Source organism: Aplidium turbinatum, chromosome 9 (genome assembly GCF_918807975.1).
Source record: "Aplidium turbinatum chromosome 9, kaAplTurb1.1, whole genome shotgun sequence".
In the NCBI taxonomy this organism is placed as follows: domain Eukaryota; kingdom Metazoa; phylum Chordata; class Ascidiacea; order Aplousobranchia; family Polyclinidae; genus Aplidium; species Aplidium turbinatum.
In genome coordinates, this window is record NC_137480.1 from 9,365,216 (window position 1) to 9,381,701 (window position 16,486).

Here is a 16,486-nt window from a genome sequence, read left to right on the forward strand (position 1 = left end):
GGCTGGAGTCGAACATGCAGGCTCTCGACTGCGAGCCCAACGCGCTAACCACTCGGCCATTGCTGCCATATACCCGTACAGCTACGGTATCGTGCATTTAAATTCTTTTTTGTATTTTTGCGGTCTTTGCAGTTAAGTTTTTTATAACTTAATTTATGTGTGTTTGTGTAACTTAATTTTTTAATTGGTAAATTTAGCCCCAACACTTAACATGTCTACACTCGGTGGCGACAGGGACTCGGCCGCCGTCGACTCGACTGAGTTTAAGCCTGATGATGTTCTTTGCGGTCGGGCAGGCCATTCTGGGGAGGGACCCAGTAACGATGAGGCTAAGTCAGTTCGAGAGGCTAGGCATCTTAGACGGGATATTTTGACTCAAATTGGGAAACTTTCTGTAGCCCTAGGTTCTTTGACTGATAAGCAGGAACTGTTAATTTTTAGATCTAAGTTTTCTATTTTGGAAAAGGATTTACGGCATTTCCATGCTCTTTTGACTAAAATTTTTAACTCTGCAATCTTGGCAGAACTTCGTGATAGGGTAGATCCTGAATTTAACTCGTTGAAAAATAACTTCGAACAAAAAGAAAGTGAGTTCTCAGATAGGTTGGATGCTGACATACATCCTGAGGATAGCGCCTCAAATGTAAGCACTAGGATGTCTGAGAGCTCGTCACGGATAGTTGCACAAATTAACCTGCAGCTAAGACGAGAGGAGCTCCAGATACAAGCCGAGGCCGAAGCGAGAGCTGCTGAGGCTGAAGCGAGAGCTGCTGAGGCCGCCGCCAGAGCGGAAGCCATACGAGCTGAGGCTGCCGCGAGAGCTAAGGCCGAAGCGAGAGCTGCTGAGTTCGCACTCAAAGACGCACAGTTGAGGGCTGAACAACGTAAGGAGCTAGCTTTAACTGAATATCGATCAGAGTTGGGCTCCCCGCGTAGCTCTAAGAAGGGATCTTCTAGGCATTCCAGAAGTGAACATCAATCGCAGTTTAATTTACATAACCTTTTCCAGACACCTGTTCAGTCCGTGAGTGGACCAGTACAATCCACACGTTTTCCAGCTGTTTCAGGAGGTCTCGGGGCCGCGGCTAAGGGTCTTCCGAAGGCTGTAGAGCCAAGGTCTGCGAATTATAACCGAACTCCTCCCCCAGAGCGTACAGGTCACGGGGCCGCTATCAGAAGTAATGTTTTGCCCCTTCACAGTTTTCTGCGCCGCTAGTTTTTGATCGCCCAGCTACACGTAATTTGGGTGGTTTTGAGAGGCGTGTCGTGTCTACTGATTTAACGTGTGTAAGGAGCGTGATCGGGCTGTGCATGTGACTGAGCCCCCTCAGCCCCTTAAGGGATATAGCTTGTCTTCTCCCGCTAAATCGAGTTCTCAACAGCAGGATTGCTTTTTTGAATACCAAAATAGTAGGACGTTTTTCGATAAGGCGGCCTTGATTGGTTACGATGGTAACAATATGCCATTTATCTTCTTTAAAAATCGTGTGACGGCCTTGATGGCAGCTTCGCCCTTTAAAGGTACTCGTTTGACTTTGTTACAAGCAGCTTGTGTTAGAACAGCTGCGCAAACGATTGCTAATTTGGTTTCCGACACTCCTGGCTTGTCAGAAGAAGACAGGATAGAAATGTCGTTAGCTCGCTTGTCCCAGCGTTTTGGGGTTCGTGGAGGTCTTTTCGCCGAACCAGAAATTAGACAGTATCGCTATGGTAGCAAATTGACTTCTATCTCTTCCAGTGATCTGAAAGAGTTTAAAGATGAATTGTCGCAATGTCTGCTTTACGCGCAAGCTTATGGTCAGCGTGACAAATTGGAAGGACGTTTTGTTTTGGATTTGGCTAAGCGACTCCCGTTTGACGCTAAGCAGCGTTATCTTGACTTTTTAGGTGATCAGTATGGTGGCACTGATGAGCCTACTTTTCAGAGTTTGTTTGAATTTGTAGTTCGGGAGGAAACGCGTAAGTCGACTCGTCGTCGTCGTCGTCAGCGTATGCTCAAATTCTATGAATGGAGACAAAGGACCAGATGAACTTCAATTCGCTTTTAATTCCAATTCATACACAGCATGAATTTGTTGTATATCCGGATTTCGAGCATTTAGCTCTCTTCAGTACAACTTTTGAATTGCGAATGAACAACACTACAAATGAACTGGTATTTATAGCGAAAAAGGTTCCACGTTGACAGCGATGGCATTGCAAAACAACGTCAATCACTGCCAACGTGGAGCAAACAATTTGGACAGTGGCGAAACGGTTGAACGAACAATGGATAAAAGCCTACGAATAAAATTAACACGTGGAGAAACTTGCGTTAACAATATCGACGTGGAACTTCATTGCGCTTCATTCGACTGATTTTAGCATTATGCTAATGGGCGATTCTGGTGAGTCGCAGCATTTTAAAAAGTTTGGCAAAGGAAAATTGCCTTCATGTCCGGTTAGGCAGACGTCGGTAAAACCCCACGATAATGTGATTTCAAGGAGTTCGCAGTACTCGACTGCTGTTGGCGCACCGCGCGGTGGTGTAGCCAGACGTACAGACATACCGGCATGTATTTATTGTTCGTCACGTGGTCAAGTTGAATATCATTTTTTGTCTAATTGTAAAGAATTTTTGCGCTTGACACCTAAAGATCGGAGAGATGTTATTGTGAAAGCTGGCAAATGCTTGAATTGTTTGCGCCAGCATATGGTTAGGGATTGCGTTCATGCAAACAACTGTCGTAAGTGTGGGCCTAACAACGATAGGAAACACTATTTTCTTCTGCATGATTTTTATGTGACGTCACGTGATTCTCTGGATTTGGTCGGTAAAGATGAGGCTGGTGCCAGAGTTCCTGTCCGTAATGTTAAGATTGGAAATGTTAAAGCAGCCTTTAACCGCGTTACTGCTGCTCGTGTTTTGAATCCAATGACTGGCAAATCGAGGTTGGTGTATTGTCAGCATGATCCTGGTTCGCAGTTGACTTTTGTTTCGAGTGATTTGGTGTGCGAACTTGATCTTAAACCGTACGATAAAGCGTCGTTTAAAATGGATACCCTGGCTGGTCAGAAAGCTACTTGTGCTGACCTTGTCAAACTCAACATCCAGTCGTTAGAGACAGATGAACTGTTTTGTGATATAACTTCGGTGGTTAACCCAGCTTGGGCTGACGATGTTAAAACTTTACCACATAAGCAGGATTCAAGTGGTTTTCGTCATTTTCATGACGTGAATATGTATCATTTGAATGATTGTAGTACTGTAGATGTACTGATTGGCAACGATAACGCTTATTTGATGTGTGCCAAAAAAGGGCGTGTTGGTGAAAATCGTAGTGAACCGCATGCTTTGCTCACTCCTCTCGGTTGGTTGGCATGTGATGGTAAGTCACCCTTAGATGAAAACGTTGCTAATGTGTGCAGAGTGCAGACGTCTTCAGAGTTGGATGTCATCTCTGGCTTTCAGCGTAAAATTGAGTCTCGTGATATGGAAATAGCAGACCTGAATAAAGTCATTCAGGATTTGACTTTGCAAAATGAAACCTGTGAATTGTCTCGCAATGATAATTTGGCTAGAGAACTTGTCGAACCGAATATTGAGTTGAAAGATGGTCGATTTGAGATACCTGTTCCGTTGAAGGAAGATATTGATCTACCTAACAATTTTGTGTTGGCGTCAGATAGAGCTGCTGCTTTAAGGAAGAAAGCTTTAAAACAACCCGAACTTCGTGATTTCCTTACTGACACCATGAAGGATCTTAAATCTAATGGCTATATTGAGCGTGCTGGTGAAGCAGGAAATGTAAATGGATTTGAATGGTATTTACCATACTTTGTGACGTCACAATTAAAAAAGCGCATTGTTTACGATGGAAAGTCTGAATTTCGAGGAACTTGTGTTAATGATGTAATGTTTTCTGGTCCTGACTTGTTAAACCCTCTGGTAGATGTCTTGGCTAGATTTCGGCTTGGTAGATTTGGTTTCATGGCCGATATGACCAAGTACTTTTTTCACATTTTGGACTCTTCAATTCGTAAGCCCAATTTTATTGAACTGCTTACGTACACAGGCAGTGCCGTTCGGATCGTGAACGAACGCCCTTTGGTACCTTTGAGTGACGACCCTAGGGATTTTACTGTCATCACCCCTGCCTCACTTTTGACCCCATACTTAGACCCATACTGTGCTGTTGGGCAACCACATGATCGTGACCAATTAAGAAAGGATTATTGGTTCAATTTGTCACTTTCTCAGCAGTTTTGGAGTAAATGGATCGATTTTTACTTGCCAGGTCTTCAGGGCCGGAAAAAATGGCTAAAAATGGCCGAGAATTTGGAGCCTGGTCAACTTGTAGTGGTGGGTTCTCTCCAAGACATTGGTAAACGTGGGAAGTATCAACTTGGGAGGGTGCATGAGGTAGTTCCACAAATTAGAAAAGGGAAGCCTGTGGTTCGTAGAGCCAAAGTTGCCGTCTGCAACTATGATGAGAGTACGGGGAAAGTGAAAGTAGACTACGTGTTGAAGGATATTTCGTGCCTCGCCCCCGTAAAGAACACCTAAGTGTTAGGGTTTGAGCCTGGTTTTGTCTGCGGTGGCCGATACTTGTCTGAGCCCGGAACAGTCGGTTATTAGCGCAACCATTGTATATAGCGTCATTTAGCGTGTACCTATGGTACCAATTTCATGTATCGTCGTGTTTATTCTTATTGCTGTTCATTCTTTGCATGCCCTTTGTATTTGCGTATTAACTTAAACGTGAGTGATTCAAACAATTTGTGTATCATGTGTTTTTATTCATTGGCTCACAATTGTCGTCATTTCTTTTTAGTTATGCCATGTCAGACTGTCATAACTAGGGGCCGCTATGTTCCCGACAATTTTCACCAAATCAAACGTCATATAAAAACCGTTCAAGTCTACTGAATATTACGTCATGGAAATTCCTAAAGCATGTGCCAAAATTGCACCATCGTTCATAAGACCTGTTTGGACCTGTTTGGGCCTGTTTAAACAGGAAATATTACATCAGCTTAAACACCTGTTGGAATGACTTCATAATTGTCTTTCATTTATTGCGTCACAGTTACTTTCTACGTGAATTTGAGATATTGATATCTATTCTGGTCATTCGTAAAATGATTGTTTGAAAGTTGGCCGCACTTTTAACTGTTGGCTTAGTGCTTGCTAGCTGGACAAAAGTTCCGTCTTTTATCCAATTAATCTGTATTGTAGTGACAGTTTTTTTAGAGGTGTAGGCGTTACACCTATTTTCGATAGCCTCGGGCTAATTTTACTGGAATACACTGTTTGAATAGACGTTTCGAAAGTGTGTTTATTTTTGGGTCATTGCATGCAGACGAACGGATTTGGGAATCTTACGTTACAATTTTCCCACGAAGAGATTATGGTTTACCGCTGTGACCAATATCTTAAAAACTACTCATCATATTGTTATGGAACTTGCATGCATCCTCCATTTTCATGGATCAAGAATTTGATTTTAGCAATATTTTTCAAAATATTACCACTAGAGGGCGGTAATTCTAATTTTGAACTATTTTTCTGTAAAAAGGCGATATTGTTGCATTTTTGAGCTGTGCTATCTGAAGAATACAATTTCATGGCTTATGCATAACAAAATTTATTCAATTGTAAAGAAACTGCATGCATGCATGCATGCATGGTGGCTGGCACCCCGACCTTTCTTGTTTCACCTTGAAATTTGCGCCGTGGTATTGTCTTTTGGTATGCACAATGTATTCACAAAGTTTTAACCATTTTCAACTACGTTTACCTGCCCAACCCACTGGCTGAATATTTCAAAATCATCCTTAATTTATAGAAAATATGTATTTTTTGCTCTTACTGCCCCATACTTAAAGGTGTATTAAAGAAAAAACCTGACTTGGCGATTTTCCACGTTCTTTGTATTTAACTTGCTACAATAAAACAATTTTCAATAAAATTTTGCCCCATTGCGGTCTGATCAGCATTCCGCGCGTACTTTTGTCAGAGATTTCAAAACCAGAATGGGCCTGAGCAGCGAAGCGTGCGACTGTACAGTCTACGTAATAAAAGACGAGCAATCAGCTGAACACGCAACAGTTGTTACTGCCGGCGATTTAACTGTAGGCTATGTATGTATGTACATCAAAACATCAGATTTCAACGTCAAAACATTAGACAGTTTGCTCAAAGCCAGCCTCAGATCTGATGTTAAAACATCAGATGTTGTAACGTGGCTTTTGTTATTGCTGTCTTTTGTGACGTATTCTCGAGCTGTGTTTGCACTTTTTGGTCATTTTGAAAAAAAATGAAAATAAATGAAACATTGGACTTTGGGCCTTGCCAGTGCCATTGAAAACAACTTTTTTTCGGTAATTGTTTTTGAAATGTATTCTTGAATGTTCAGTTTACGCATTTTATTGCTTAATTTCCGTTTGAAAATTTCATTTAGTATGCCTTTAATCACTTTGTTAAACTTTGATCACATCAAATGCAATTCAAGAACAGTCAGGATTAAAGAACTAAATAAGAATGGTAACCCAAGTAAACAATTAAGAAGTTATATATCAGTTAACTTATGGTTGCTGTTGTTGAAAAACGAATACCGGTAACAAAGTTTTATTATAAGCAGTCTTCTTATCAAAAATGCTTCATCACTTCATAGGCAATTAATTGTGTTTGCATTCATCCTTCTGCTGGGCACAAACAAACTGGGTTAAGCCAAGAACACGGATAGGCCTACTCTGAATCGGAAGAACGAATATCCTGTTTTGAAGCAAATTGTTCAGCCTATACACACAAATCCATTTTTTTAAGTTGTTTTTGCCAGGACCTTAGAGTTTGCAATTCGGTTTTGTTGCACTACAATATTAGGATTTTTGCATACAATTTCAGTTGTGAAAATGCCCCAGTCAGTAGGCTATAATAAACTTCAACAATCCAACTTCAGTTTAAGTAGAAACTTAAAATTCAACTTCAGTTTAAGTGAAGAAACCATGCTTGGGAGTTTTTTCTTCGGCTTCGCTGATCAGGTATTCTAGCTCTATCAATTTCCACGACTTGTAAATTGTCTTGATATTTTTCCTCATTTCTAGCTGCTGAAAAAAGGTCACATGATAGCTTGACACCTCTTTCAGCGCTATCATTGACAACCATAATGCTCTTCACTTTTTCACATGCTTGCTCAAAAGCAGAGCATGCTTCCCACTTTTCAAGTAGACATTTCAAAAATTGAGTATCAATATTTAAAATTTTAAAGAATTTCCACGATGATGGACCAATAAATGAAGCCAAAGAGGAATCAGAGTAGCATTGTGGCAATATAGGCTTGCTAAATCCGTTCCCAAATCTTCTATCAAAATGAAACTTTCTTGTGCATGAAAGGAGCTTTTTCAAGCATTTTACATTTTTTCCTGTTGCAAACACTCTTGCTAAAGAGTGAGAGAAGAACCAACTCTTCTGTTGTATTTCCAGACGTTTAATATAAAATAAACAATAATAATTGTAGCGATAGCCAACCAAGTGAGAAAACCATTTACCTCTTGTTACTTACTGATTCAGTGCATAAAATCAACGCAATATATAGTAAGAAAGAAACGCAAAACAATCAACTAAGGAACGTGGTACAGAACGCTCAATTGATTACACGCGCAGTGCGGTAGTAATCAATTCCAACGTCTGTACCAGAAAACGCTGAACTGTGATTATGTAGTGACGCTGGTCACGAGTTACATATATTCAACGTAGATGACGACTATAACACCTCCCCGATAATTTTTATACACAAACATAAAAAATGAACAAGACACCGAATTAACAATAAAACTCAAAGTCCGAAACGAGCCGGAGGTCTGCGGCGACGGCTCGACCTTCGTGGGTTGTGTGGCCCGAATTCCGGTACAGTCGGTGTGTCGTCCGAATTCGTTCGGGCTGAGGTGGAGACAGCGGAAGAGTCGATTGTTGGTGCAGGAGTATCTCCCGGCTCCTGGTCCTCCGATGATGCATAGCGAGGTTGCAGTTGGTCCATATGGCGCCTCCACGTCGGACCATGTGGCAGCAGACGTACCAGGAAGATTCGGCTACCCTGTCGCTTGATCACCTCGGCTGGAACCCAATGAGGATCCTGGCTCCGTCGTGGAGTGAATGATAGCGCGTAACAGGGATCTCCCGGTTTGAAATGTCGTTTGGTACCTTCGGAGGCGTCGGTGTTGTGAGGGTTTCGTCGGGGTACCACTTGAGACGGTGTAGGGAGAAGCGTGTCGATCTTGGTTCGAATCTGACGATTGTTGAGTAATTGGCTTGGAGAGTAGCCACTCGGAGTGGGCGTACGTCGATATTGCTGTAGGAATTCCAAGACGGCCTGCTTCGGGGGTAGGGAAGATTTGCGAAGTGCTTGCTTGAACGTACGTACGAGGCGCTCCGCCGCTCCATTGGTTTCCGGATGGTAAGGTGCACCCGTGATGTGTACCATACCCCTCTCCTTACAGAAAGTTTGAAATTCTGTGGATTTAAAAGTAGTAGCATTATCGGTAACTATAGTATGGGGATAGCCGAAATGAGCAAAATCTTCTTCTAGCAGGTTGATAGTAGCTGTTGAAGATAAAGAAGTAGTAGCATGAATACATGGGTATTTAGAAAAAGCATCAATGCTGAGTAACCAATGGTAACCCATGAATTCTACCGCATGATCTATGTGCAAGCGACTCCACGGTGCTTCTGGAACCGTCCATGATTGGACCTGGGTTTTAGATTGTGGTTGATATTCGCCACAGGTACTGCACTTGTGACAAAGTTCCGCTATGTCTCGGTCAATGTTTGGCCAGTAGACGGACGTTCTTGCCAACTGCTTCATTCTCTCAATGCCGAAATGTCCTTCATGAAGCAATTGAAGGACGGAAGGACGAAGTTTGGACGGGATGACCACTCTGGAACCGTAAAGTAGACATCCGTAACAAGTAGAAAGAGAGTCTGCGTACTTACGAAACGGTTCGACCGGGTCTTGTGGAGAAGACTTGGCCGGCCATCCTTCATGAATGAAACGCATTACCGTGGAAATGGTAGGATCTTAAGATTCTTTACGCAGTGAGGCAGCATTTGGGGTCTGGACCTGTAAATCCAAAGCATCGATAGCGCAGACGATATCAATGTCATCCGCACTTTCCTCTTCATCGAAGACTTTATCCCCTCCTGCTGGTAAGCGACTCAAAGCATCAGCGTTTTGATGATCCTTCGTCTTCCTGTACTCAATAGTGTATGTAAATTGCGACAAAAAGAGTGCCCAACGAGCCAAACGATTTGCTGCCAAAGAAGGTGTCGATTTAGTCGGGCCAAAAAGACTAAGCAATGGTTTATGATCTGTGACCAAAATGAATGATCTACCAAAAAGATATTGATAGAATTTCTTTAGCGCAAAAATTATCGACAAAGCCTCTTTTTGAATTTGACTATAGTTTCTCTGCGAAGCTGTTAATATCTTTGAAACGTTTGCTATAGGCCGTTCTGTGCCATCTGGGTAACGGTGAAACAAAGTAGCACCGATGCCCACACTAGAAGCATCACATGCGATACCTACCGGAAGTGACGCATTGAAATGTGTAAGAACCTCATCAGTAGATAGATGATGCTTCAGCTGAGCAAAAGAGTTTTCCTCTTGTTTTCCCCATCTCCAAGGAATGTCCTTTTTCGTGAGATGGTATAGTGGTTCTGCTACAGTAGAAGCGTTCAACGGTAGAAACTTCGAATAAAATTGTAAGGAACCTAAAAACGAACGAAGAGAAGATACGTCAGTGGGGGCAGACATCTCCAGTACGGCGTTTACCTTGGGACCTTTGGAGATGCCCTGCCTGGACAAAATGTGTCCGAGATACTCTACCTGAGGTTGTGCAAACTTACACTTGTCTTTCCTACACCTCAGGCCTTTTGAGTGAAGTCGATCGAGGAGCCATCTAAGATTCTGGAGATGCTCCTCAGCAGTAGTGCCACTGACAAGAATGTCGTCTAGGTAGACTGCGACCCCTGGAAGGTCGGCTGTAAGGTCGTCCATGATCTTCTGAAAATAACCTGGAGCAGAAGATATGCCAAAAGGTAAAACATTTTGTAAAAGTACGCCACGGTGAGTGCTTAATGCGAGTCGTTTTCGACTGTCAGGACCAAGTCGAATCTGATTGTAGGCATCAGCCAAGTCTATCTTGCTGAAACCGTACCCACCACCCAACTTTTGTATTAAGTCTTCTGGTAAGGGTAACGGGTGACGATGGGTCTCCAGGGAAGGGTTCACCGTGACTGAATAATCGCCACATATGCGTAACTTGGCCTTCGCTTCTGAAGAGTTTGAAGGCTTACGGACTGGAACAACCGGTGTGCCCCAATCGCAAAACTGAACTGGTGTCCATACACCACGTGCAATGCCCGAATCATAGGCTTGTGCTAAGTCCTCCTTTAGCGCGAAAGGTACAGGCCTAGGTTTGAGAAAAACAGGTTTAGCATCAGACTTAAAATCTATGTCTAGTTCATAATCTCGTAAGCACCCGAGTTCAGGCTTAAAAACATCTTTGAACTCGTCACATAAGAGGGAGCATGCCTTCTCCAGACTCTTATCAGGCTTGTCGCATGACTGGATGCTCTGTAAAGTAGAACAGTTAGACAGAAGGAATTTATCGATAGAAATCCCTAAAGACGAGATTGCATCACGACCTAGCAAGTTCAGTCCTTTGACTGTCGTGACTACAAAAGGAATATTATCTGACCTTCCCGTGGAAGGACAAGTTACCTGGGCCGTGAAAGAACCCGTGATTGGTACTAGATGCTTGGTAGCAGATTGGAACTGCGACACTGGTGCTTGCAATTGAGGTGCGCCTACCCGAGTCCAGACGTCGTTGGAAAGGAAATTTCCATTTGTAGTAGTGTCCAGTTCTAAGTGTGTGGTTACCGAATTAATGGAGATCGGTACTTCCAACTTTGAATTTCGAGGTTTTCTGCAAGAACTAGAAAGCATGTTAATTTCCTCGATACAATTTACCTTAGAAGGTTTGAACTGTCTAGCTTTCTTTCGACAAACACTCTGTAAGTGTCCCGTAATATTGCAGAAATGGCAAGTGGCTTTCTTAAACCTACAGTCATTGGCGTTGTGGTTGGAATTACCACAGCGATAGCATTCTTTATTTTTAGAAGAAAAGAAAGTACCTGTAAGTTGCCTAGTTTTTGGAGGTTTACTGATGGTCCTTACTTTCGCAACTGGTACTGGTGGAGTGCCGTAAACAGTTTCTTTGGCCACCTTGGCTGCCTCTTCGGTTTCTGATGCAACCTCCACCGCACGTTTGAAAGTAAGTTCATCAGCTCTGATTTTGAATAACGCCTTAAGCACCGCCTCGTTACCTATTGAACAAATAAAACGAGTACGTAAAGCTTCGTCCAATGGATTTGAAATGGACGAGAAGTCACAGGTGGCAGCTGCCTGGCGTATGCGGATGGCTAGTTCTTGAGCTGTTTCACCGGGCTTGCGCTTCATTTCGCTCCAGAAACGGAATCGCTCCCTCACGATGAAGCGTTTTGGGTCGAATTGTTGAGCCATGTAATTTGTAATTTCCGTCATGGTGAGATCGTTGACTTCTTTTGGGTTTGTTTCCTGCGCAGCCAAATTTGTTAACATTTTGTAGATTGTAGGTGATTGATTGGTGAGAAAAACCTGCGGCATTTTGTCTTGTGCGACTGAATGTGCTGTTACAAAGGTGTTAAACCTCTTCCAATAGTCTGCCCACAGTTCAGTGGTGGCATCGAACGTTACGAACTTAGGTAAAGATACCTGCTGTTGTATTGTTGTTGGTTGTGGTCTTGAAGTTTGGGCTCGCATTTCTCGTAGTTGCTCCATGAGTAGTTTCGTCTGATCTTGGTGACGTTGTTCTTGTTCTTGGTGACGTTGTTCTTGTTCTCGGTGACGTTCTTCTTGTCTGGCAATTTGCTCCTTCGTCTGGCGTTCTTGGTTGGCAATTTGTTGTTGCAGGACTTCGATCAGTTTCTCCATGTTTCTAAAATCCTGTAGAAATTCTGTAAAGATCCTGCCGGCGACGCCAGTTAAATGTCTGTTGTATTTCCAGACGTTTAATATAAAATAAACAATAATAATTGTAGCGATAGCCAACCAAGTGAGAAAACCATTTACCTCTTGTTACTTACTGATTCAGTGCATAAAATCAACGCAATATATAGTAAGAAAGAAACGCAAAACAATCAACTAAGGAACGTGGTACAGAACGCTCAATTGATTACACGCGCAGTGCGGTAGTAATCAATTCCAACGTCTGTACCAGAAAACGCTGAACTGTGATTATGTAGTGACGCTGGTCACGAGTTACATATATTCAACGTAGATGACGACTATAACAAATCTTATAAATTAAAGAACAAATTATAACAAATTAAAGAATTTCCACGATGATGGACCAATAAATGAAGCCAAAGAGGAATCAGAGTAGCATTGTGGCAATATAGGCTTGCTAAATCCGTTCCCAAATCTTCTATCAAAATGAAACTTTCTTGTGCATGAAAGGAGCTTTTTCAAGCATTTTACATTTTTTCCTGTTGCAAACACTCTTGCTAAAGAGTGAGAGAAGAACCAACTCTTCAGTAAGATACCAAGCGTGGTTGGCAAATGCTTTGAGGGCTGATTTGTATATGGCATCACTGTTAAAGTTATGCATGCTTTTGAATAACAGTAGATCACTTATTGGTCCATCATCGTGGAAATTCTTTAAAATTTTAAATATTGATACTCAATTTTTGAAATGTTCAGTTGAAGAGTGGGAAACATGCTCTGCTTTTGAGCAAGCATGTGAAAAACTGAAGAGCATTATGGTTGTCAATGATAGCGCTGAAAGAGGTGTCAAGCTATCATGTGACTTTCTTTCAGCAGCTACAGATGAGGAAAATATCAAGACGTTTTACAAGTCGTGGAAAATGATAGAGCTAGAATACCTGATCATGCGAAGCAGAAGAAAAAACTCCCAAGCATCGTTTCTTCACTTAAACTGAAGTTAAAATTTAATGTTAATGGATTGTTGAAGCTTATATACTGACTGGGGCATTTTCGCAACTGAAATTGTATGCAAAAATCCTAATATTTTAGTGCAACAAAACCGAATCGCAAACTCTGCGGTCTTGGCAAAAACAACTTAAAAAAATGGATTTGTGTGTACAGGCTGAACAATTTGCTTTAAAACAGGATATTCGTTCTTCCGATTCAGAGTATCCGAGTTCTTAGCTTAAACCAGTTTGTTTGTGCCCAGCAAAAGGATGAATGCAAACACAATTAATTGGCTATGCAGAGATGAGGCATTTTCGATAAGAAGACTACTTATAATAAAACTTTGTTACCGGTATTCGTTTTTCAACAACAGCAACCATAAGTTAACTGATATATAACTTCTTAATTGTTTACTTGGGTTACCATTTTTATTTAGTTCTTTAATCCTGACTGTTCTTGAATTGCATTTGATGTGATCAAAGTTTAACAAAGTGATTAGGTATGGGGCAGTAAGAGCAAAAAATACATATTTTCTATAAATTAAGGATGATTTTGAAATATTCAGCCAGTGGGTGGGGCAGGTAAACGTAGTTGAAAATGGATTAAACTTTGTGAACGCATTGTGCATACCAAAAGACAATACCACGGCGCAAAGGTCAAGGTGAAACAAGAAAGGTCGGGGTACCAGCCACCATGTATGCATGCATGCAGTTTCTTTACAATTGAATAAATTTTGTTATGCATAAGCCATGAAATTGTATTCTTCAAATAGCACAGTTCAAAAAATGCAACAACATCGCCTTTTTACAGAAAAATAGTTCAAAATTAGAATTACCGCCCTCTAGTGGTAATATTTTGAAAAATATTTCTAAAATCAAATTCCTGACCCATGAAAATGGGGGGATGGATGCAAGTTCCATAACAATATGATGAGTAGTTTTTAAGATATTTTAATTTTTTTTCACCACTAGGGGCAGTATTGTGCAAAAAACTATTGACAAAACTTGAATATTTTTGGACATACTTATCCTATTTTTCCAATTTTTTATTTAACAATTCAGAACATAAATCATAAGACATCTTTTAAATATACCCCAATATCGCAAAACGTATAGGCTACACTGAGTGGCAAAAAACATGAACAATTTCAAAAAGTGGGCCTGAAAATGGCCTCGGCGGTGGAGGTAAACGTAGTTGAAAATAGATAAAACTTTGTAAATGCCTTGTGCATACCAAAAGACAATACCATGCAAAGGTCAAGGTGAAACAGGAAAGGTCCGGGGCACCAGCCACACCCTAGCCATGGCCCAGCTGGTTCTCTGGCGGGGATCTGAATACTTGGCGAAGTGGGGATGTGTTGCTTGACCATTGTTCACACCACGCCGCGTGGCACCACTGTTTGCTAGGGCTTCCACCAGAGGCTGCCAGAAGATCTTGTGCAGCGCGTACAAATGGCTTTCTTGATTTTAGCCGTTGCATTGGGGATATCTCAGCGTGGTTGCGTGTAGCAGATGGCTAAATGATGCTAATGATGCCTAAAGAGAAACTACACAAACTACTGTCATCACGTACACTACGCCGCAATGCAAGAATGCGAATGCGCCAGCATTTTGAAGATTTGTCGCAACAACGCTGTATCTGGCCCCAGTCATTCAAAACAAAGTAATGGAAAAACTGATTTTTCCTGTAAATTTGGTGAGATTTCTACCCATAATAAATAAAAGCCAAGAGAGTCAGACTTCGAATCAAAAACTTGTAAGTTATGTTTCGATCCATTGCAACATAGTCTTTCTATTATTCCTGTTTATAAGCTGTTTTAACCTTTGTCAGACTGCATATTTTTACACCGCTAACAGGCGGCATGGGTACAATTGTACCCACGTACATTTTCCATTGAAATTTCCAAGTTAGTTATATTTTTTGTACGGTATGCCGTATTTATTGGTCAGAGCGTTTAAATACTGTGCTCTAGGGAAGTATAGCACGTGTTGCTGCACTAGTTCTCTCTCCATTCCCCTTTTATTTTTATCATCCTTTCTGCCCCTGCGATCAGCTATCGTCATCCCAGTTTTCCACTTCGTTTCCTCTCCCTTCGTCTCTTGCCTTAGATAAGACAAGGCACGTGCAGTATTAGAGTTTTTGATTATATTTGAGTAGGACTAGTAGGAATTGGTAAGTTTTCTGCCGGAATTGGTTAGGTGTAAACTGTAGATTGAAAAATGGTTGTACTGTAGGCTATAAGTTTTGGAAGGTTGTTGAAGAAATCATGAGTGATGGTGATGCTGAATCTAGCATTTACGATAATCGAAGAACACGACGATTGAGGTCAGTATCATTTTGTGTCCAGCTTATAGCCTACTTTTGTAGTACCGGTATTTCACAAAGAAACATTATACACATTTATTTACTTTTTTGCTGCCTTTCAGATATGCGGTCGATGAAATGAGGCGTATGATTGAAGAATCTGATTCTGAATATGAGGAAGGCGCATATGTTGCATCTGACGATGAAAACTACATACCAGAAGCAGATGATGGCATTGAAGAAGCGTTCGACATTGAAGAAGAAATGGTGGTAGAACAGGAAGAAGAATACGACTCAGACGAGAGTGTTGAAGATGTCCCTGCCATGTCTCAACATGTTGATAGCATTTGGATTGCTAAGGATGAAACCGAATGGCATAGAGATCCGCTGCCAACTGCCCAAACAAGATCTCGTAACATCCTACGACAAAGAGGTGGGCCTGCAGCAACCTGCAATCTATTTACAGAAAAAGAGCTGTTCAAATCCATCATGAGTCCAGAGATGTGTGACATTATACTAAGAGAAACAAATCGAAAGGCTAGAAGAGTTTATGAAGCTTTCAACAACAATCTCGCAGAAAGATTTCGTAATGCTTCTGAACGGCCACCACTAAGAACATTCGAGCCCTTTACTGAAGTTGAGCTCAGTGCATTTATTGGCATCCTTATTGCTGCTGGTGTACACAGGAATAACAAAGAGAATCTGGAAGATATGTGGAAAGTAGATGCTTTGCCTCTTATACGTGCAGCTATGTCTCGTGACCGCTTCAAGTTGATGCTCAGATTTATCAGATTTGACAACGATAATACACGTGCAGAGCGTGTGCAAACAGATAAAGCTGCACCAATACGAGATCTGTGGCTAATGCTGAATAAAAATTTGGAGAGAGCCTACAAGCCACATGAATGTATCACGATAGATGAACAATTGTTTCCATTTCGAGGACATACCAAATTCACACAGTATATACCATCTAAACCAGCTAAATATGGTATCAAGGTTTTCTGGGCTTGTGATGCATCAAACGCCTACCCGCTGCATGGTCAGCTTTATACTGGAAAACCAATAGATGGTCCCCGACAAACAAATGTTGGTGAGCGAACAGTTTTGGACCTGGTCTGTTTGCTAAAGGCTCTGGAAGAAATGTCACCACCGATAATTTCTTCACAGGT

General features: G+C 41.7%; 1 protein-coding gene across 1 annotated transcript; it reads right to left on the reverse strand.

The window, feature by feature from the left end:
- Positions 1–9,034: 9,034 nt before the first annotated feature.
- On the reverse strand, positions 9,035–11,863 carry LOC145777392 (uncharacterized). The gene is made up of 3 exons (XM_082588760.1): positions 11,793–11,863; positions 11,010–11,615; positions 9,035–9,064 (listed from the first exon to the last, which is right to left on the reverse strand). The coding sequence occupies exons 1-3, from the start codon at positions 11,856–11,858 to the stop codon at positions 9,035–9,037; spliced, it is 702 nt and encodes a 233-aa protein (XP_082444886.1). The 5' UTR covers positions 11,859–11,863.
- Between the last annotated feature and the right edge of the window lie 4,623 nt (positions 11,864–16,486).

Coding starts and splice junctions, on each gene's coding strand:
- LOC145777392 (XM_082588760.1), bottom strand. CDS start 11,858: ATGGAGCAACTACGAGAAATGCGAGCCCAAACTTCAAGACCACAACCA. Junction 11,616..11,792: donor CAACAACAATACAACAGCAG/GTATCTTTACCT, acceptor TTGGCTGCGCAG/GAAACAAACCCAAAAGAAGT. Junction 9,065..11,009: donor GACAGTTCAAACCTTCTAAG/GTAAATTGTATC, acceptor CACTGCGTAAAG/AATCTTAAGATCCTACCATT.